At 42.0% G+C, this 22959-nt stretch overlaps 1 protein-coding gene across 2 annotated transcripts; it reads left to right on the top strand.

Annotated features, from left to right (window-relative positions):
• Nucleotides 1-675: 675 nt before the first annotated feature.
• LOC115730701 (ultraviolet-B receptor UVR8-like) lies at nucleotides 676-6626 on the top strand. 2 transcript variants are annotated; one of them, XM_030661305.2, is made up of 11 exons: nucleotides 676-911; nucleotides 1587-1660; nucleotides 1760-1844; nucleotides 2015-2146; nucleotides 2233-2469; nucleotides 2610-2849; nucleotides 3336-3379; nucleotides 4295-4477; nucleotides 4740-4819; nucleotides 6017-6060; nucleotides 6182-6626. In XM_030661305.2, exons 1-11 carry the CDS (start codon nucleotides 701-703, stop codon nucleotides 6193-6195), a joined length of 1344 nt encoding a protein of 447 aa, XP_030517165.1. In that variant the 5' UTR covers nucleotides 676-700; the 3' UTR covers nucleotides 6196-6626. The 2 variants fall into 2 exon arrangements, with proteins under 2 accessions (XP_030517165.1, XP_030517164.1); XM_030661304.2 differs by having other exon boundaries at nucleotides 678-911; nucleotides 4729-4819.
• Nucleotides 6627-22959: the final 16333 nt, after the last annotated feature.

Here is a 22959-nt window from a genome sequence, read left to right as displayed (position 1 = left end):
AAGGGGCTCCAACCGAACAGCCTTGAAAGTTCCACGCAGCAGAAGCGTGAATTCTAGAAGCACAGCAGAAGGAGCACGCAGGAGTATTAGCAGGGTCCCACCGATGATCCCCTCCCAAAACAAAAAAAAAGAAAGAAAAGAACAAAGGAGATCCCAAGGACGCTGACTGGGACACGTGGCGCAACGCCGTGATTGACAAAAACCATGGAGCAACGCCACACGCGTCGCGGCGGCAATCGGGCCACGCCACTAAAGGCGCGTGGATCTCCTACACGGGAATGTTTTCTCGCTTTCTTTTTGGGCGGGGGACAAAAACGAGAGCCAAAAACAGGAAGCGGGAGGTGTGCTTCCAGAAACTTCTGGGGAACTCGTGGCGGAGAATCGCCCGGGCATCTACCGGCCAGAATGCCGCCACGTGTGCAAGAGGCCACGCGAGCATCCGACGTGGCGGCCCCCATATTCCTGAAAATGATACACACTCGGGGCCCCACCCTTTTTCTTTGGTGCCAAAAAACCGCCGAGGCGGATTGAAAGGAAAAGAGAGCCGACTCCGGTTTTAGGGCACTTCTCGCACTTGCAGAAACGCGCACGACACCATCACCAACGACACTTCGAATCTCTCTCTCTCTCTCTCTCTCTCTAGAACCAGACGCTGAGTTCGTCGTTCTCGTGGGGCTCGCTTTGGACGGAGCATAGAGAGATGAATGGCGAGGGGACTAGCGAAGGGGGCGGAATCGTGAAAATGGAGGAGGTCCAGGAGAGGGTGGTCCACATGTGGGGCTACTTGCCCGGAGCTCTGCCGCAGAGAGCGCCGCTCCTGTCGCCAGTGCCGGTGAGGAGCGCCGCCGCAGCCGCCACCGCCTGGAGGGACGTCTGTGGCGGTGGTTGTGGATTCGCCATGGGCATTTCAGGTTCCTCTCTCTCTCTCTCTCTCTCTTTTCCCGTGTGCGTGGAGTGTGAGGCTGACAGCTTCTTAGCAATGGTAATCAATGTTATATTGAAGGTGTAGGAAGACGAATCTTCTTAATTTGTTCTCTCTCTGTCTTTTCTTCTTGGCATTTGCTTCTATTGGAATTTCATTTCTGCGCTATGTGGAAGAAGCTGCAATAGCTGATTTTTGGAGATTTTCCCCTTCCGGAACCACATTTCTGAGAAAGTGACAAATTTTCAATTTGCGATTGAGGATTAGTTTGGAGCTGTTAATGCATTGTTCTTTTTTTTTTCTTAACTTCACAATTTTCTCCATCTGCTTTGGTTCTTTAGGAAGTTCTGATTTCGTTCTTCGTAGTTTGCATTGTCAATCTCTTTTCGCGGAAGTTGGTCACGTGAATAGGATCTGTTCCTCGTGTCTGCTTCTATTTTATGATTTGAAGTCCCAAAGGAAACCGACCATTTCTACTTAGCAGGCTTGCTTCTTACTTAGTTTGGTCAACGTCCCTAATTCTGGTCGATTCTATTCCTGAATTCTAGTTTATGAGATTTTGGGCCATGCTCTGCACATCTTCACAAAGGGTGTTGCCGCTCGATTCTCAGGTTTCTTCTGAGTAAGTTGTGCTGTTTCTTTCTCGCATTTGTCATTTTAACAGATTCGGGGAAGCTTATAACATGGGGATCCACAGATGATCTTGGTCAGAGCTATGTGACTTCTGGGAAGCATGGGGTATTTAAAGCTAATTCATGATGCTCTTGTCCATTGACTTTAAAATCTTTGCTTTCCTGATTATCTTAAGACTACATTTCTGCTATTGTATTCGAGAAGGAAACACCAGAGCCTTTTCCTCTTCCTACTGATGCCTCTGTAGTAAATGCTGCAGCTGGTTGGGCCCACTGTGTTGCTGTTGCAGGTAATAACTTTTTCTCCCTTCTTGTTAGTCTAGCTTATAAAAGAAATTTTTAGGACATCAGGTAAGTTTTGGTAGTAGTTTCCAAATATTTGCTTTTCTGATTGCTCTGTTTCTTGGTGTTTCTTACATGCGCGCATCAGTTCATTAACATCTTAAGCTGGTAAGTGCAGATAATGGAGAAGTTTATACATGGGGGTGGAAAGAATGTATTCCTTCTGGGAAGGTTTTTGGTGATCCAACAATTGGGGGGAACCTGGAAAAGGAAGCTCTAGAGAGGCAAACTTCTTTTTTGACCGAGCAAGGTGATTTCAAGTGATTTCTCTATTAGCACAATCAAATTGTTTTATGGACTATCATAGACTAAGACATGGTTTGGCGCTTTTTTCAGCGAGCCCTCGATCTCAAGGCTCAAAGTCAAGTGGGGGGAGCTTGTCTGGGGTAGACAGTAAAAGTGCTGGAGAAGAAAGTACAAAGCGAAGGAGAATATCAACAGCTAAGCAAGCAGCTGAAAGCTCATCATCTGCTGATGAGACTTTGTCAGCATTGCCATGTTTAGTGTCATTGAGTCCAGGAGTGAGGATTGGCCTTGTTGCTACAGGTGGGCGCCATACTCTTGCATTGTCAGGTAATTGTGCAAAAATGGCATTATTGGTCTCCCACTATGGCATCTTGATTGCACTTTCCTCTTACTCGTAATATCATTCGATCCTAGGAATTTCATTATTTGTACTGCCATGCTTATAATCCTAGTTCTGAACATTCCAGATGTAGGTCAGGTGTGGGGTTGGGGATATGGAGGCGAGGGACAGCTCGGTTTGGGATCTCGGATACGAATGGTGTCCTCTCCACATCCTGTGTCTTGTATTGAGTCTTCTTCATATGTAAAAGACAGATCTATGGGCTTTTCTAGAGGAAACATGAGTTCTGAAGGGCAGAACTTTAGAGTTCCTGGGAGCTATGTGAAGCAAATTGCTTGTGGTGGACGACATAGTGCAGCAATAACAGGTGTGCGCTCAATTCTTGAGAGACCGAGAAAGCATCGGTTCTTTTAGCACATAATTTTTGTAGAGAGTGATCATGTCAGATTATTAGACCGAGGTCATCTTGAAGCCATGGGACTCTAGTCCAAGTATGTATGAAAAAACTAAAGGTGGTGACGCATTCTACAAAACTGCAAAAATAATTTTCATCTGGAGTTCGCAATATTCTAATTGACTTGGGCTGGCAGTGAGATCATGATTTGAATCTATGGCAATTATGTAGGAGAAGCTCTTTTAGTTGTGACCAAGACGGCCATGATATTGAAAATATTTATATAATTGATAGTTAATCTGCTTTCACTAATGTAGCTTCTGCAATCTAGATCGTTATTGGCCCTTGTCTTATGTATTGGCAATGCTAGTGAGTCATAAGTTATGTGTGGCAATGATCTCCTGTTAGTAAGCATAATTTCACAGCACTGACATGGATATTGTTGATTGCCTTCAACAGATGCTGGTGCGCTGCTCACATTTGGTTGGGGACTCTACGGACAGGTGAATTGTCGATAATGAAACAATTGATACTCTCTCTCTCTCTCTCTCCCACACCACCCCCCCACCAAAACAAAAACAAAATCAATGATGCTTTTAATCTAACCACCTCCTCCCTGAATAGTTTATAATTTGTGGTTGGTCCAGGTCCATGTCATGTAATGGCATTCTTCTCTATGAACCTGAGAAAAAGCTCTGTTTGAATTGTATGTAGATCTTTTATGGCAGGCTATGCACGGGCATCATTTTAAAAGAATTTCCCATGTTGCTCTGTTCTTGAGAACAATGTGTTTGACCATCTTTACGATGAAGTCTTGCTAAATGACAGTCTTTTTAATAGTACATGAATGCTAATAACTATTGAAAAAGATGACCGTACGAGATGTCTTATATCTTCTTTTTATAGTCGTCCTTATGTACTAGTGCTTTCCATCTTGTTCTCTCACTTTCAACAACTCTATTCTGTATGAAGAGGATAGATTTCTGGCTTTGGAAAAGCCTCTGTTTGGCACAAATACATATTCACATGTGCTATGCTTGAATGAATTTAGAAACTTCTAAAAGGCTCTGGTGTTTCTGACTATTTGGTCATATACAGAATCCAATATTCTGTTACTACTTATACAGATCTCATTGCTATAGCGTCATGCATAGCACTTCCAGCTATGTTTGTGAAAGTAGCCACCATTTTCCAAAGTATTAATTGTCTTTGGGCTCGACATGCAGGTAAAGTAGAAAATGATGGAGAAAAAAGCACACTATATGTTCAAGATGAGGACCACTATAAAAGGGAATACTTATTCTATTCCTCTTGAATATACAGCCCTGTTTAGGCTGATGTAAATAAGTTGGTTGCGACTTTTTCACTTATTTTTTAGAGAATTAATGTAGCTTTCATTTTTATGTTATTTGTTTTAGTGTGGGCAAGGGAGTACGGATGATGAATTGAGCCCGGCATGCGTATCTTCTCTATTGGGCATCAGAATAGTCGGAGTAGCTGCGGGGCTCTGGCATACTGTATGTGTTTCTGCTGACGGTGATGTCTATGCATTTGGTGGGAATCAGTTTGGACAATTGGGAACCGGGGTAGATCAAGCTGAGGTATGGTAGAATCAGTTAAATGTCTTTCTATATAGGGATATGCCTTAATTTCTTTAACTTACTGATTAATCAAGTTTCATGTAGTTTTCATTTACCAAAATGATAATTTCATTCCACTGGGCATTTTGACATAGTGTATTGGGAACCTTCCTTTTCAGCTGACTACAGCCCCAATCCAAGTTTTATGTTGTTCTTCAACTAGTGGACATACTTAAACATGATATTAATTGTCTCCTGTATTTCTAAATCAGACTATTCCCAGGCTCTTGGATGCTCCAAGTTTGGAACATATCAATGCGAAAGCTGTATCTTGTGGAGCTCGTCATACTGCATTAATTACAGGTCAATTGACTAGTGACTTTGTTTCTTCTTCTTTCTTTTTTTTTTTTTTTGGGAACAAACAATTGGTAATCTTCCAGATGAAATTTGAATCTATTTAGGTATAGGAAGATAGTGAGTGAATGTTGCAAATATTGAATGTTATCTTTGCTCTTAGAGAGACCTCAGTTTTTTCTACCTTGAGATCTCATCAAACAAAGGAAGTAGGAAGTATTTGGTCGTTTCTGTTAGTGATCTAGAAATAGAGTTTTGTCCTCTTTGTCCTGTATGGATTGCTTCAAGGCGGGATTGCATGATTGGCCTCCTTTGGTAGGGTTTTAACTCCAGATACCATCTCTTTCTCTCAATCAAGATAAAGGACTATGGTGCTGCACGGAGATGATGTTAAAAGAAAGTGTTGTGGAAGTCCATTTTACATCAGGGTCTCAGCTTAAGTGCCAATGTTTGAAAACCATACTGAAGACCAAACTGGATGAATCAGTTGTACATGGTAAACCTGAAACAGTTAAACAGGCATGCCTTTAGCCAAGATGGTAAAGCCCTGTGTTTTTAAACTAGAGTTCCAGTGTTTGTGTTCTCCCTGTGCCAATTTAGCAATTATTCCAAAGTAGGAAAGGCAATACATTTGAAGATCAATTAGTTGCCCGTAACTTCTCAAGAGTGGACCCAGCTTGTGTGGCTGTGTGTCTTCCTCAACACCCTAACGGTCAGGTGTTCGCGCCCTCTGGATTGCAGACACAACCATTTAATCTTTTTTCTAAAAGCGGATCCGGTCTGACGTGGTACCGTTTACACGGTTTGAACCAGGTCAGTGCAGTTAATAACCAGTTAGACGTTGAGCCGGTATAAATAAGATGATCCGGACTGGACTAGGCTCTGGTATCAAGTTGAACTGGTTTAGCTGGCCATTCTGGTCCGTTTTCAATCATTATTGAGTACTAACTAAGCAGTGGCTTAAAACCAACCAGGACTGTGAGGCCTGTTCAAAATTTTGTATGTTAAGAAAGGTTTTTTTCTCCCCTGTTATGTCAGTGACTTTGCATGCCCATCTTTTAATTCAGCATCCTTTGTGGTTAAGACTGTATTCACTATGTTTATCTTTGCCTCTTGCTAAATATTTGCCTACTTAATTTGTGCATTGGTATAATTCTCTGTCGCCCATTGGATGCATTATGACTATCTATGCTTCTGTTCTTGAAGAGGATGGAAAAGTGTTTTGCTGGGGATGGAACAAATATGGTCAGGTAACTTCATAGCTATCCTGTTGAATTTTTATTGAAGTGTGCCATTCATTGTTTTTCTTCATCTTCCAGTCTAATGTGCTGATTTCAATTACTTTGGCCGTGGATTAAATAAACCAAGCAGCTTGGATTGGGTGATGTGATTGATCGCAATATTCCCTCGCAAGTCAACATGGAAGGTTGTATACCAAGGAAGGTTGCATGCGGCTGGTGGCATACTCTACTTTTATCGGAGTCGCCCACTTGAGATATCTTTATGGACATTCTTTGGAGCCTTGGCACAGTTTTGTTAGGTTAGCAGTTTGTTTGACCATTAAGTTATATGTATATGTATATACGTAGGGGTACGCGTATCATATACATATAAGCATGAAGTCAATTCTTTTCTTAGGTAGAGCAGCAAAGTTGTCGCCTGCGAAAAGTGCATATACCCCTGTAAAAGTGCATTCACCTGCAAGCTGCACAAGTTGATTCTAGATGATTGTATATTGCTAGCTGCTAGATGTAACTACTTGTAATGCTCCAATGCTTTTTATGTTGACGGCTCGCTATGGGCTTTATCACTTGAAGCTTGCTTGTTGCTGGAGTTTCTCCTGATTTAGCTTGCTTTCATCAAGCTGTTGCTTAGTCGGTGCTGGAACATTTGCATTCGATGTGTTGCGTTTGTGCTTTTCTTCCTTTCCTTTCTGTACTAGTCGCCTCCGGCTAGTCTTGATTTGCATCTGACGCGCATATAAGTACACACGAGTGGTGCACCGGTGAAAATTTTGCTTCACAATATTGAAGATTAAGTAATTTGTGACGTGTGGAGAGCAAACTTCTTGCAGGACTTGAGCGAGAACATCGTGCCTGTAGAGTCCGTGTTGAGGTTGCCGCTGGGTACACATGGGTCCAGTGGGTAATTGAAATTTGGTGAATTGCAAGGCAGAGTGATTTCTCGAGGTGTACTTCAAAGGGGAAGTTTATGGTATATTCTTTCCCTGCAATTTTGGTTGAAAATGCAGAGGTTGCAGCTGCAGAAGCAGCCGTGCCCGGTTTTGAAGCCGGGCCACTAGCTGAAAAGATCCCGACCTGCAATTTCTGAGCTCACTATCTAACGAATTTGGTCAATGTGACTCTGTGTGTTGACCTCGACTTGCCAGAAGGTCCATGTTAAAGGCCAGAGCAGTCTGGGGTAAATTCAAGCTGTGTATGTTGACCACGACTTGCCCTAATCGCCAATGTCATGATCAACATTGTCCGAACAAAACAACTCATATTTCAATTTCATCTTTCTAGGAGTATATCGCTCCGTGAGGTAGCCACGCAGGCGACGAAATGAAGATCTTATTTGTGGAAGAAAATTTCAGGACCCCATAAGCCTAAAGACAGTAACCGTTCTCACTCTTGCCAGTCCAGCCATTTAGAAATTGAAATTAAAATATTATTAAAATTGTCAATATTAGTGCTGACGGTCTTGTGTAGGACGGTCGGTGTCCATGTTAGTGATTTGGGCTAAAATTGGCCAGATAGATTAAATTGATATAAATGCAAAAAGTTTAGAATTCAATTGATAAAAAAAAAAGTTCATGACTGAATTGAAAAAAATACAAAATTTTAAAACTCAATTAATAGAAAAAAAAGGCTTATAACTAAATTGATAAAATTGCAATAAGCTTTGGAATTTTTTGGTAATTCCCCCTCAACAAGTCCTAGCAATGTTAAAGATATCACACGGAACATCACTGATTCTTTGCTTGATTAAATACGATTGGTTTAGTCAATGTGGACCATCTTAAAGTAACATTGAAATTCCTTTGAAAAATAGATGCCTGTTTAGAAGCATGTTGATCTGAAATAAATTAAAATGAGAGTCAAAAATCTAGAACGACACGAAAATGAAACATTATTTATTCTTAATTAATTCCCTTTTTTGGATAAGCATAACGAGCAATGTAATTAGGGCTGTACTTTGGCTTGTGAAAATCACGCGAGTTTATGGGACAACCGAGGGAAATCGAATCAAATCGGAGAAAAGCATCTAAAAAGTTCTTGACCTTTTGCATTGGTGCTTATACAGTTGTAAACCTTTTAATTGCATTAATTTACTCCTGGACCTTCCAATTTCATCAATTTAGTTCTAAACCTTTTGTATTTGTGTCAATTGAATCTATCTAGCCAATTTTGACCTAAAATCGCTAACGTGAAAGCCAATCGTCTTACGTGGCATGACAGACCCTAACATGGCCCAAATCAGGGCATGAACTCGCGACCCTCACTTTGGCCAACGAGGGCATTACAGCCCTATGTCCAGAAAAAAAAAAAGTAAAGAAAAAAAGAGAGAAAAAACCAAAAAAATTATTAGAAGTTAAAAAATATTTAAAAATGTCCATATCGGCGCCAACAAGGGCCACGTAAGAAGATTGACGTCCATATCGGTGATTTTCAATTAAAATTACTTGGATAGACTCAATTGACACAAATGCAAAATGTGTAGAGCTAAATTATCACATTTGAAAGGTTTATAACTAAATTGTTACTAGTGCAAAAGATTTAGAACTTTTTGGACACTTTTCCCAATCAAATCACATTGAAATCGTTCATCGGATGAGATCCAATTGGGTTCCCTAGCTTCTTTTTTTTTTTTTTAATAAAACATTTCATTCATGACCATGTGGGAAATGTACCATAAGAGTTTTTAGAATGATAACATAACAAGGACAAAAGAAAGTGGGGAGGTTTAGTCGGCCAATCCGGATCATGAGGGTCGATCCGGTGGGCCTTCACCACCCAATCCGTGGTCCGGTTTGCATCTCGGGAGCAGTAAGGAATGGATAATCCATCCAATCGGCCTAGAAGTGTTCTGCACTACAACAACACAGAACGAGCGATGGCTTCTAAGTTCTGTCAGCATTCCAAAACTCTCCTCGCGTATAGTAAATGCCTTTCATGAGCTTATTCCATGGGCATTAGGGGCTTGCATTAGTCGCCATGCCCGTCTCCCAAGATTTGCCTTATTGAAGACAACTAGATCTTTGAATCCCAAACCTCCCGCATCTTTCCTAGCCTTCAATGCTTCCATTTCCTCTTGTGAATTCCTTCTTTTGCAATATTCTGTTCCCATCAAAAGGATGCAATTCTTCTCTCAATCGAGTTACAAATCCATATAGGGATCTTGAAGATTGACATCGCGTACTGTGGCGTAGCATGCACAATTATTTTAATGAGAACCTCCTTTCCTGCTTTTGTACATTAGATTCTCTTTCTATCTCTCCCATTTCGAGTTTACCCTTGCTAAAACCCATGCAAACAGCTGCTTTTTTTAGTGCCCCTAATATGAAGGGATGCCTAGATATTTACTAGTCTTGTCTATAATAAGGGCTCTTTGCTCGTCCTCCATGTTCCTATTCAAGAGTTCCGAATAGTCTTTACTCAAACAGTCTTTACTGAAGAAGATGCCAAACCTGTTCAAATTTATGGCCTGGCCCGTTGCATAACAATACTGGTTCAGAGTGTTAACCACGTTTTGCATTTCCTAATCGTGCCATTTAGGAAGGAAATGGCGTCATCAATAAATATCGACTTGTTTATTTACGAGGAAAGTACATTTGTCATGATGAAAAAAAGATAAGGGGACGGTGGATCCCCATGTCTTATACCCTCGGAGAGCTGAAAATGTTGAAGCGACTCTCCATTAACTCTCACCCTGAAGGAGACCGTAGATATGCACTGTTTAATAAGGTGGACCCAGTCACATAACTTTCTTAACCATGTAATTGCGCCATTAATGGCGTTATATAGGATTCCTCGTGGACGTAGATGGAAAGTTACCAAAAAAAAAAAAAGAATTATAAACTTATTATAAGGAAGTTAATTCAGTCATAAACCTTTTAATTTAGCCAATTTGGGCTCCGTTTGTTTTATAAAAAATGAATGATTTGAAAAATATTTTCCTGAAAATGATCGTTTATATCGCTTGCAAATTGGACTGAATGTAAAATATTTTCATCGTTCGCGATAATATTCAGACGTAAATTTGTTATTGATAGTGAAAATATTTTTTCATTGGTCGATTATTTCAAATGACTCAATTGATTTATTTAAGAAAATATTTTTCAAATCATTCATTTTTCGCAAAACAAACGGAGCCTTAGTTGTAAATCTATTGATGATTTGCAAATGGAGTCATGAAATTGCTGATGTTGATGCTAGTCATTTGGCACAATGTGGCACGGCTAGGATTGACTTGAACAATTTAATAAATTAATTTTTCTTTTCTTTTTGTTTCCCTTTTCTTTCTTATTATTTTTTTCCTTTTTTTCCCTCCCACGACCTTGGTAGAGGTCGCGAGCCATTAGGCGAGGGCGAATATATAATCTGCATCACACTTTAGGATATATCTTATTGGATCTGTATTGTCACTTCTAAACAATATCTCATGCTCCTTTTTGTCAGTTGTTTTTTTTTCATATACGTATGTTGAAGTATGGGACTGCAAATATGATATTTTTTGACATGGATGTCTATACGTATGTAACATATAATGTACAGTAAATAAAGTAGAAAAGATTTTAACCAACAATAATCATGATACAAACAGAAATTAGAATTTACAGAGCGGGAAACATAAATACCTTGACGGATCAATCAATGTGAAATTTATTGACGACCAACTATTATCAATGAACTCTTCACAAGGAAGGAAGGAATAAGTCAATATTCGTATTCTGAATATAAATACAGGAAATTCTAGACCTGTTTTCCTGTGAAAAGAAAAATTGAAAATTCTTTTCATAATAAGATAAAATATTGCATATTTTCGCACAACATCCTATGATCTTCTTTGTGACAAATTGTCACAGATGACGAGATTTTTCATCTAACTCCAACCAAAACAAAAACATAGACATGAAATGGCTGCAAAAGAGAAGGCAAATTTCCGTAAAAAGGAAATTGAAATACACATTGCACTAAAAGATGGTCTTCAAGAATTCACCTCTAGCGCTCTATGGAAAGAGAGGAGGGCATATTTTGGTGGCCTGTCCACACCCCATCGTGGCACATATTTCAAAATTCCGGCACACAAAGGAAGTTACAACTATCGAGAGAGTGGAAGACTTCACGGGGAAATTGTCCAAAAAGCATATATTTGTTGTGCGGCTGTCGCCTTTACCAACAGATCAAGCAAAAGGCATACGGTCCATATCCGCGAGCCTGGTCTTCTTCCCTAAGTTTTCTTTTCCATAGCCGCCGCCCACCTTTTTTTTCCCTGCAGCTTCGTTCCCAGCTTTTCCTCTCTCTTTCTTCCTTTAAATCTCCTTATCCCTCCATATTTTAGATTGTTTCGTTAATTTTGTGGACGAAGCGATCGACATCCTCTACAAAAGTGAGCTCTGAAGATCGAAGTACAAGTTTCTCAAAAAAATCTGCTCTTTTGATATCTACTCGATCTCTCCAGCTTCAGGTGTTTGCTTCAGATTGTCGAGCGCGCAAGTTTTTGAAGCTTCTTTTCCTATTTTCAGCAAACGGCTTATTTGAAAATGATTTTGTAGTCAATTGATATCTTTTTACAATTATTCTCTCCCAATCTAGAATTGGAACTAGATTTGAGTGTTCTTCTATCCCGATCTAGATATAAATCTAGAATTTACAAGGCGTTTTTATTTTTTTAACTTATTGATGTTGTTTTGTCTCTATATGATGATACTGTTGGGGACAATGAACCTTGGAGTCTATCGCCTTTTGGCAAAGTCATAGCTACTAAAAGAGATTTCTTGAGGGAGAAGAACACCAAGTATGACATCCCGTATTTCGACTCACTTTCGAAACTCTGAATGAATAAAATGTCTCATTGTTGTATTTCGCTTAAATCTCAATCAGAATTGATCCTTCTTGAGAGGACTAACCAAAGGGGAATGGCTAGCTAGGAAAATCAAGTATGTAAACCTAAGAACTTGATCCTAGATTGACTCTTTGGCCATAAGGATTGTCAAGGGAATATTTTGGACTAATATAAGCCGATCCTAGAGAGGTTTAGGAATTGTTTGTTGATACCCTATGATTGGAACACGGGCGATTCCATTTAAACATGAATGGGTTCCGAATGTCCCTAAATCATTTTCTAACGATCGCGTCCATCGGGACTAGTGATTGACCATCGCAATTACATAACAACCAAAGTCGCTATGGTTCGAGTAACTCTTAAACGTGATACTAACCACGGGTCGATACGCATAACTCCTAAAAGCCACCCGTTAATTTGAGATACACTGAAATTTCAATTGATCGAGATTGATCGCGAATCGGACTTCGAAATTGGATGTCGGACTTTCAAGAATTCCAATAATAATATTTTGGATGTCGCCTCACCTAGAGTATGGGTATTTCGCGGTTCACCCCAAAGTGTTCAGAAAAGTGAAATTTAGATCGTAAATGAGAAATGACCAATTTACCCTTGGAAAATACCCATTTCTCCAATTCGGTCAAAGGGCATTTCGATCTTTTTCCCTAGTGGCCAAAATTTTTTGACTAGTTAACTGGAGTAGGAAATGACCAAAACGCCCTTCTTGGATTTCAAGAGCAATTGAAGTGAATTATGGGTGGGCCCCACAAGTAGCTTTCTCATCATTACCAAACCAATAATTCAGCCCTAAATATCTACCTAAATATTATTGTAACCTATTCTAATAATGGACTCCATCTTCTTCCTCATTATTGCCGAAAATTTCTCTTACTTCACTCTCTCTCTCTCTTGTTCTTGCTCGGCTGAACACCATTTCTGCCACCATCACCGCCGTTCAGCCACCGCCGTTCGAACACTAGCCCCATGTGAACCACCAGCCACCACTGGAGCACCAGCTGCCACCGTGAGCCACCCGGAACTGCTGGACCATTGAGGATCGGCCTAGGCCGAGAAGGACGCCGCCGGTGCCGCCATTCCAGCCATGATTTTCTCACCATTGTCACAATAGATTTTGCTCTATATTCAATGTAAGCAAGTTTCTAAACCTCGATTAGGTAGTTAGGATGCTAATGGTTATAGATTTGAGTAGTTTTGGTGAAAATTTCGGTGGAATGGTTCTTGATTTGTTCTTGGCCGAAAATGAGAGGAGAGAGACAGAGAGAGATCATGTGGTTTTGATGTAATGAGCCCATTATTCATTAATCGTGTGGCTAAGATTTGTTGACACCTGATTTTTTAATCAATTTTTCTTTTAGTTTTATTCCTAAAAATTCACAAAAAAATCAAAAAAAATTAAAAAAATCAACATTGGAAGCCTTGGCCAAGAATAAGGAACCAATTTGGAACAAAAAATAATTTTTCATATTTTTCGCTTTTTTTGATATTTTCGAAAAAAAAAGAAAAATCTTTGAAAAATCATAAAAAATACTTTTCGAGGTCACAAAAATACAAAAAAATATCCAATATTTTTCTTTTAATTCCCTTTTAATATGGACCTCAAGAAAAATTGAAAATTGAGTTCAATTTTAGGTGTTCCTTCATAATGCCTAAGGTTGAATTTGCATAAAAAATACCAATTGAGTCTTTTTATTTGCAATTTTTGCACATTTGGAGTCTAGACATTCAATTGTGGTCCCTTTGAACTTTAATTTGATCAATTGCACCCTCAATTGCACGAATTGCACAGAAATTCTTAAAAGTTTTGCAATTAAGTCCCTCAATTTTGCGATTTTTGAAATTACTTTTAATTGAGGAACTTTCTATACACAATTGGACCATCCCTAGGGTTTTGACATATTCTGAATCGATTGGGATGGGTCTCGTAGTCCAATTTTATCAAATTGACATCCAATTGAAGTTTTCCCCAATTTAGGATTTTAGAAAAATTTGGGTTTTTGTGCAAATTGATAAGAACTTTTGGGCAAAATTACATTTTTAGATAGAATTCAGGCCCCTAAGTTCAATTTTGAGGTTTAATTGCAAAAATTCTTAGTAAATTTTGATCAATTTTGAAAATTGTGCAAAATTAATCGTCTGAACCGGTTCGAGACCCGGTCGACGGCCGGGTCGGACCGGTCTCGACCCGCGGTCGGACCCGTCGAACAGTTCGAACCGGTCGGACGCCCGTCGGACCGGTCGAACCGGTCCGTAACATACTTCATCTTCAACCTCTCGCTCGTGCGATATACGGGAATTGAACAACGGATTTCAATGATCAAATCGAAGGCTAGTTTGAACCTAATCGAACTAATTAATATGGGGGTTTTGTTTTGCGGATCGAGCTGCGTCATTTGACATCACCGCAGCAGCCGGTCGTCGCCGGAGAACGGCGACATTGCCGGTCAAAGCCCCACCACCCGAAAAAGTCAACATTCTCAAAATGGTGCCAAATTCGCACTCGTTTACAAGTGATCGAAGGCTTAATGGACCGGGACGGAATCCTAACGATTCCGTCACCGTCCGGCGAGCCTTAACACGTGTGATTAGCACGTGAGAGACTCGGCCGACTCAAGCTCCCGCGCCCGCATTTTCGAAGATTGGGTATAAAAGAAACGAGAGGATTCTAGAATAAGGGAGAGGCTCATTTGCTCGCACTAAGCCTAACGAGATTAGAGAGAGAGAGTTAGAGAGAGAGACGAGCTCTCGTGCGACGCCATCGCCGGAGCTTCAATCTTAGTTCTCAAAGTCGGTCGTCCGGCCAATCCAAGCCACTCCAAGCCGTGAAACCGCTCCCGGAAGTTCGTCCGGGTTCGAGGAAGCTATCGCCACCGGTATCGCCGCTGGCCTGTCTAGATCGGTGAGTCGAACTCTAGACTTTGTCACGGCACGATCATGGCATACCGTTGTCGCGAGCATGATTTTTTCAATTAATGTGGGCGTTTTTATCCTCATACATCCCTAATCCCAATCGCAACTTGTTTCTGCATTAACTCTGTCCGGAAACCTCGAGTCGAGCCTCCGATTCATCGCGGTCCGGCCGGACTTCGGCCAGACAAATCTAGCAACTCCGGGCTCGATCGGAGCCCGAGGTAAGTGTCCTTAACTTGACCTTAACGTGCTTGAAGCTTGAATCGAGTTGTTATGCTCTGATTTATGAGATTGTGTTATGTGAAATCAATTCGGTGCAAGCTCGATCGACGTTGATTCCGTGAATGGATTGGCTTGATTTTCATATATGTTGATCCGAGGGATGGGTTGAGTCGATCGGCGTTGGTTTCGCGTCGATCCGGCGAGATCTCACCGTTAGATCTCGCCGGATCATTCTCGGCCGTTCGTTCGGTGTCGTCGCGAGGAAGACGACGATGCCGACGTGGAAGTCAACTTAGTCGGCGTTCTACGTGTCGAGTCCCCGTTGGTCCACCTTGGATCCGAGTCGGGTCGGCCGTTGGCGCGAGCGAGCTGACTCGGACTCGATCCAACGGCTTAGATAATTCGCCTAGTTTGATTTGTGGCCGTCCGATCTGCATTTTTGTTTTTAGGAAATTAGATATATTAGGTAAAAATTCAAAAAAATCAAAACGGTGTTGTATGGATAAGTGGCGAGCGACGTCGTTTAAGGTCCGGACACAAATGCGTCGTCGTTTAGCTTAGTAAGGAGTCGACGGCTCGGATTGTGTTATTAGATTTAATCCGAGCCGTCCGTGCATTAGACATATGCGACGTCGTTTCGTTCGATGAAGGGCCAACGGTTGAGATTAATTCCGAAATTGATCTCAGATGTCCATTTTATTCTTTATATTTTCAGATATTAGAAATTAGTTTAGAAAATAAAAAATAAATAGGATAAATACGGATATGGCACCGTATAGGGTCCGAGCGGGTCCGTGGGCGGTCTGACCGGGTTGACCGGTCGTTGACCGGGTTGACTCGGTCCGGTTTAATAATAAAAAAATAAAAAGAAATTTCCAAAAAAAATCCAAAAAATTGCAAAAATACTTAAAAAATTCATAAAAATTCCCAGATTTTCACAAAAAATTTCTAAAAATTCCTAGATCGATTCGGGACTCATAAAGTCTGGATCGAAAATTTTGAAACTTCGAGGGTCGATTAATTTCGATCCGGAAAATTCCCAATATTTTTGAAAAATAAATAAAAATTCAAAAAATTAGAAAAAATAGAAAAATTCCATAAAATCACAAAAAATGGGAAATAGCCACATTCAACTGGCCCGATCCAGATTTTGTGATTTTCGGGTCCCGAACTCCCAAAAATGACCATTCTACCCTTCCGGGCCTTCCGCCCCAAATTTTCGCCAAATCACCCCGAAACCCAAATTTGAATTTTGTGTGGGTCGATAGGGCCATTTTAGACATGTCCGTATGGTTGATTGAATGAATTGATATTGATTGTTTTGAGTGCGCATTTTAATTTTTGATTTTGATTGTTAGAAATAGAAAATTCTCATTTGCATGAATACTTAGAATTGTTAGGACCTACCTCACCCGATATCGCATCCGCATGAATTCTTAGGTTAGAAATATACTCGACATCGGTAACCGAAAGGGCGTCAATATGAAATTTGGCGTAACCAAGTCCCCGGACCCAAAAATCTCTGGTTTTCGCGGAACCGAACGGTTTCTCCCGACCGCTCGGTAAGGTTTTCCGATCGTACCTTCTAATAAATCGATCGGTGGCGACTCCAAATTGCATGTACACCTCGCACATGCCACCCGACCACACAAGGTCAATTTCGATATTTGATAAATTTTACCCGACATCGCGATTCGAGTAATGGGTCTTGGGAGGGACCCGCGATCCCATAAAAAAATTCATATAAAAGGAGGATCGGCTCGTTAACCCTACTCCACCGCCGGGATTTATCGAACGAATTTCCGACGGAGGGTCGCGACAGACCGGCGACTCCGCTGGGGAAATTCTTTTAAGAGGACTTAAGCCGATAAAAATGTTGATTGTTTTCTAACCTCGTTTTACGCAGATGCTCTTGAAGATGAGGTACGTCCACTAACAAAAAGTGTTAAATGTTGATGCAGATGGGAGTTATAAGGGGTGGCGTCTGTGCTAACCATTTTTTATGCAAATATGCAGTTTTGGATTGTTTGTTTATTTATGCAAATTTTGAAGCAGTGTTTTGAATATAAATTGTGATGCATGTCTTGCATATTTTGAGGATCACGACATCGCACACACAAGCGCCTAAACCCGAGCCGCGAAATCACCTTTTAGGTCGCCATAGATAGGGATTGGTATGCGAAGCTCTTGTGTTTGATTGCACTTGGGTTGACCATATTTGATCCCGTTCGCTATGCAAGATTGATGGTCCTACCCACTTGTTGTTTGATTGCGCTTGTGGGCGGCCCATCGATTTGTATAGCGGGAGCCTTTTTAGGTCCATACCCGAGCCTTTTTGATTTCTTTAGAGTTGAACCCCACTTGTCTCATGCGCATGTGAAATGGACGGTTGGTATACCTAAAACCAAAAACCAAAAAAAGAGTAACGTCGGTTGGTAAGGCTTTCTACCATCTTTATTTTGAACTTGTAAATTTAAATTTTGCATGTCATGCATTTTCACGACATATCATCACAATTTGTAAGATCGTTTAAGTGATCGGGGTTGAAGGTCAAATTTTCCTTTTTAGATAGATGGCGCCCCGAGGTCGTGTTGATATACCCGACGTATTCACATGGGAGCGGAGGACCATTCGACGCGAGGACCGAGTACCCGCTACATTCCGAGTTTTCGGATTTGTTCACGGACGAGAGCTCAACGGACGGAACCGCATCCGTAGCGAGAGTTGCGATTATACCCGATGTGGACGATATTTGGAGCTCAAGCGCGAGAAAGAAAGAATTTGGGAGTTGTATATGAAATTGGCAAAGAAGCCTCGTGCGACCAAGACGGCCCCAAAACACTCCCCGATTAAGAAGAAGGAAGTCATCACCATATCCTCCGATGATGAAGAAGATGTCAAGCTTCCCGAGATAGTGGAGATTTCATCCGATGAGGATACCATTCCGATTGTCTAGATTAGTACGACTTTGGGGCATTTTCTAGGTTTCATTATATTTTGAGTCGATTATGTACTTTCATCGACATTTATTGTCCGAACATCTTAGGATGCTATCATGTCCTATCCTTTTCGACTTTATTGTATTAGACTTGTAAATTCCATGAGTTGTCAAATTGAAAGCGACTTTCTACCCCGATTACGCTTAAACGATCCTAATCAAATTACATGCCATCTTTGGATGAGATTAGGTCCGTAACTACCCTATTTGGCTTATTTGGGTCAAGTGGGAGTAGTTGACCCTCATGTTACCAAAAGATGACATGGAATTTGGTTAGCACATTTGCATCACATTTCATGCATATGCATATTAAAACCGTGGTAATTGACTTTAGGATCATCATTTTTGCATTTTTTAGATCATGGGGAATTGAGACATCAAGATCATTCCGGTACCACGCAAAGAACTCTCTATATGGTGGGACCGCTTCGACATCGTCAACAAGGCCTACGTGGAAGGACGTTTAGGACGACTTGTAGATTTGATCAAAGTGGAATACCAACCGGCGCTCATTCAAGCACTAGCCAAGGCATGGGACGCGCGCACAATGACATTCAACTTTCGAGGATTGGAATTGACCCCTACGCTTGAGGAGTATACCGCTATTATCGAGGCCAAATTTGAAGAACGTATAGCTCAACCCCCTTTGGACATGGACTCCACTCGTTCGTTATCGAGTTTTCTCCGTCTTAAAACTTCCGAGATTGAAAAAGTTTATAAGTCCAATTCTAACAAGTTCACCTTCTCGTTCCTTTTCGACAATTATTCTTCTTTACCCACCGAAGCCGGTCATAAATCGGGAAATGTGTTCATCTTGGCTTTCTTTGCATTTGTCCTATTCCCAACTTATAGAACTACTTTTGACCCTTCCATAACCCATATAGCCAGATAAGCATGTTGTCGCTGGGATTATTCGTACATGATATTAGCTGAGACCTTCCTCTCCCTAAATCGTTCCAAATCTTCAAAAAAGGCTGTTTTCCAAGCGTCTAGCGGATTACTCCACTTGTGGTTCACCTCTCATATAAAGACTTTCCAACTCCGAGTGGGGTGCTATGAGATCAATGAGCACGTCCACCCTCTTAGATCCTTCCTTAAGTGTCAATCCCTTGTACCCAAATATTCATTTAAAAAGTGGGTTGAGCTATTGGACAATTTGAAACCCGAACATATTAGGTGGCGTCTGACTTGGCCCAAGATCGTGGAGGCTCGCATTTCGGGTGTTGAAGATAGTCCTATCCCCCTATTGGGATGTACTGGCGCCGTGGCATATTATCCCATCCGAGTGGTGAGGTAATTTGGAGTTCTACAAGAGATACCACCGGATGTTTGTCCCGGGATTTTCTCATTCGATATGACACGTGGGAAGCTTACAAAAGAGGCGAAGAAGTTATATCAATCTCGGATTAAGCTCATTCTACATGCTTTGAAGAACTCCCCACTGCGACAAGTTGAGTGGCTTGACTATTTGGACGACGAGATGAACATTCACAGAGCCTCCAAGGAGTATATCCAGAAGTTTAAGGAGTATCGCCAATCGACGGTCGAGCCATATGTACCCGAGTGCGTATCTCCTCGAATTGAAGAGGTGGAGTCATATGAGCCAGAGTACATAGTACCGTATGTACCGGGAGTAGAACCGTACATTCCAGAGGACCCGGAATAGTGGATGTCAGAAGAAGGAGAAGACCCATACCGGTGGGAATCCGATGGATCGGAAGAACAAGAAGAGTGGAAACGTCCCCGACTTGGATAGATTCATTCCCCCATTTAGATTTTACATATTTGTTAGATACTTTTGAACAATTTGGTTTGTAATAGATACATATTGTTTCTTTTATGAACATTTCATGCATACATATAGAAAAGTCAATTACCACGGATCAATGTCTCAAATCCTTTAAAATTTTCCATATTGATTTGATGATTCTGAAATCGGGTGAGTGACAAATACGAGAACTCATAGCAAAACGCGCAAATTAAGGATGGAACAAGAAGAGCTCGCACCTCGTGTGGGTAATCCGGAAAACCAAATGAATTTGATAGTCACAATGGTGGCGGAGATGAAGGCAATGATGATTGCAAGCCAGGGGAGATACCCCGTTGATCCTAATTCTCAAGCCCCTGCGGGGTCATCTGATGAAGTGGACACTAATCCGGCGCCCGCCGATAATCCTACTACGAATCCGGAGAGACCGCCTAAGGATCTTCCCGTCGTGATAGATTTGGAAAAGAAGGAGAAACAGGTCCTCAAAATGAAGAGGAGATCAAAAGGCTTGCTAAGATCGAAGAGTGTTTGGCGAGTCGGGGTTATGAACTCTCGAGGTTCGACAAGGTTGCACCGTTTGAGAAGATAGAGGTTCCCGCCGACTACAAGGAACCGGACTTTGTGAGGAGATATAATGGGACCGGGTGTCCCAAGGCGCACTTGAAGTATTATTTGCGCCGAATGTCTCGGTTCTCCGACAACATCCCACTATCGGTTAACACCTTCCAGGAGAGCCTATCGGGGCAGCCCCGGCGTGGTTCATTGAATTGGAGCCGGGAGAGGCTCGCCGATTGGGACAACCGGCGCGATGAGTTCCTTCGGCAATACAAGTTTAATACTTTGACCGCCCTCACTAGAGAGGACTTTCTGAGGACCGTGAAAGGAAAGAGCGAGGCCGTTCGCGCCTATGCCCGGAGATGGAGAGCACTGGCCGTGCAGGTAAAGCCGCTCGTCCGGGAAGAAGAACTAATAGACACGTTTCTCAAGGCCCTTCCCTTTGAGTTTTTCGACAAGCCGAACACCTCCGGGTGTCGGACGTTTGCGCACCCGATCAAGGTGGCGGAGCGTCACGAGTGGGCACTAAAAGAAAAGAAGATGCCTGAGGCGCCTTTCAAACGCTAATACCTAGGGAGCAAACCGGAGAAGTAGCCTTTGTCCCTAACCCGCCAAAGCTCAGAAATTTCTCGCCTTCAATCCCTACCCAAGGAACGTCCTCCTAGACCGCTTCCAAACCACCGGAATTCAGAAAAAAGAACCAAATTGTTTTTACCCCACTACCCCGACCCTTATCCAAATTGTTATCCATGCTGTTGGAGAATCGCTTAGTTGCAAAAGAGCCACCTAGAGCTCATCCGCCAAGATTTCCTGGGTATGATGAGACCCGGACGTGCATATACCATATGGGAGAAAAAGGGCATAATGTGGACAACTGTCTCGCTCTCAAGTTCAAGGTGCAAGCATTAATTGATGGAAAAGTTCTAGAGTTTGATAAAGCTGAACCTAATGTGCAGCGGAACCCGTTACACGAGCATCGCGAGGTGAACGCGATTTTTGGAGGTGAAGAGGAAGAAGTTCTGGAGTTTATAGTAGATATGGGTAAAATGCGGGATGTCTTGACATTGGCCTCGCAATACCCGGAAGGAGAAAGTATTTCCCGGGAGCAAAAAGAAGCTTGCTTGGAAAAGCTGATTAACTTAGGCGTCATAGGAAAAATGGAAGATGTCGCTTTCAAGGGGACATACGTGGCGGTGAACATGCTATCTCAAGAATTTGCGATGAAACCTACGAGGGGAGCTGTTTTGAAAATACCCTCGGGATATTTGATGAGCATCAAAGATGGCCAATAAATTGAAGAGATAGACGAATATGAAGTCCGTCCGGATAAAACGCGCAAAGGTGATAGAAGATTTATGCAGAAGGCCCTAGAGAGGGGCGAGATAGTGGATAACCTCGGAGAAGATAGTGGCGGTTATAACTTTAAAGTGATATATTCAACGCCCCCGAGTTTCTTTGTCGATTCCGGAGATGTAATCCCCGATGGGTGGGGTGGAATGGACGACCCCGAAAGTGAAGAATTTGTGGGAACGGTCGATGAAGTCAAAGATCAAGCGGCTCCTCGGAATGAACAGGTGAATCAGGAGTCCAACGTACGACTTTCTAATTTGGAGACCCATATGCGACATTTAACAACCATGGTAGCGGAATTATCGCAACCGATGGCTAAGAATGACGCCACAAGAGTAGAGGAAAACATGCGGATTACGGAAATGCGGCGGGCCATGGAGACACAAAATCGAAAGATCGCCCTACTAGAAGAGCAAGGAGACAATGTGTCGAGGAAAATGGATGAGTTGAAAGAGCTGATTGCGCCACTTACTCAAGCAAGAAATGTTCCGCCCCAAGGCGTGAACCCGAGAGTGACCTTCCGCACAAAGTATAATGGCGCTGGGTGTCCTCTGGCACATGTCTCATATTATCTTTACCAAATGGTTGGCCATCATGAGGATGATGAAACACCGATCCGGAATTTCGGACGTAGTCTGGCGGGCCCCGCACCGGTGTGGTTCCAATCAATCGATCTGGGCTGGGTCCCGAGTCGGGAGGAATTGTCAAAGCACTTTATACGGCATTTTGAAGCTGGAATCAGAAGTTATTTCACTAAAGCTAATTTGATGAACATCCGAAAAGGTGAAGATGAGAGTTTTGAACTCTTTGCAAGGAGATGGAAGAAACATGCTATGATGGTGCAACCGCCACTGTCGGAAAGGGAAATGCTGGAGTTCGTGCTGAAATCACTTCCGGCTGAATATTTTGACCGCATGTATGCGTACGCGTATTCGTCGTTCCAACATCCGGTGGAGATTGGTATGAGGATTGAAGGAATTATCCCGAGGGTCGAAAGGAAAGGCGAGAGGGATCTAAATGAAGAAAATGCCACGTGGGTGAGGCCGGGTCCAGAACATAACCCCGAAGATGTTCATGAGGACGAGATGATCGGGATGGTAGATACACCGATTCGTTTTGTGATTGATTTGAACAAAATTGATAATTGGGAGTTGGAAGCTTCTAGTTCGGAACAACCGTCATCACCAGAAAAGATCATGCGGGTGAGGATTAAGTTACCGCTTGTGGAAGAGTACAACTCAAAGGCGGTGCATTGGGACT

This window comes from Rhodamnia argentea, chromosome 8, assembly GCF_020921035.1.
Source record: "Rhodamnia argentea isolate NSW1041297 chromosome 8, ASM2092103v1, whole genome shotgun sequence".
NCBI classification, from domain to species: Eukaryota; Viridiplantae; Streptophyta; class Magnoliopsida; order Myrtales; family Myrtaceae; genus Rhodamnia; species Rhodamnia argentea.
Note: the sequence above shows the minus strand (reverse complement) of the source record. Positions and strands in the feature narration are given on the sequence as shown.

Bases quoted from the DNA above. Each gene is read 5' to 3' on its own strand.
- LOC115730701 (XM_030661304.2), top strand. From the start codon at position 701: ATGAATGGCGAGGGGACTAGCGAAGGGGGCGGAATCGTGAAAATGGAG. The intron at 2,147-2,232 runs GTGATTTCAAGT...CGCTTTTTTCAG, and splicing joins TTCTTTTTTGACCGAGCAAG to CGAGCCCTCGATCTCAAGGC. The intron at 2,850-3,335 runs GTGTGCGCTCAA...TGCCTTCAACAG, and splicing joins ACATAGTGCAGCAATAACAG to ATGCTGGTGCGCTGCTCACA.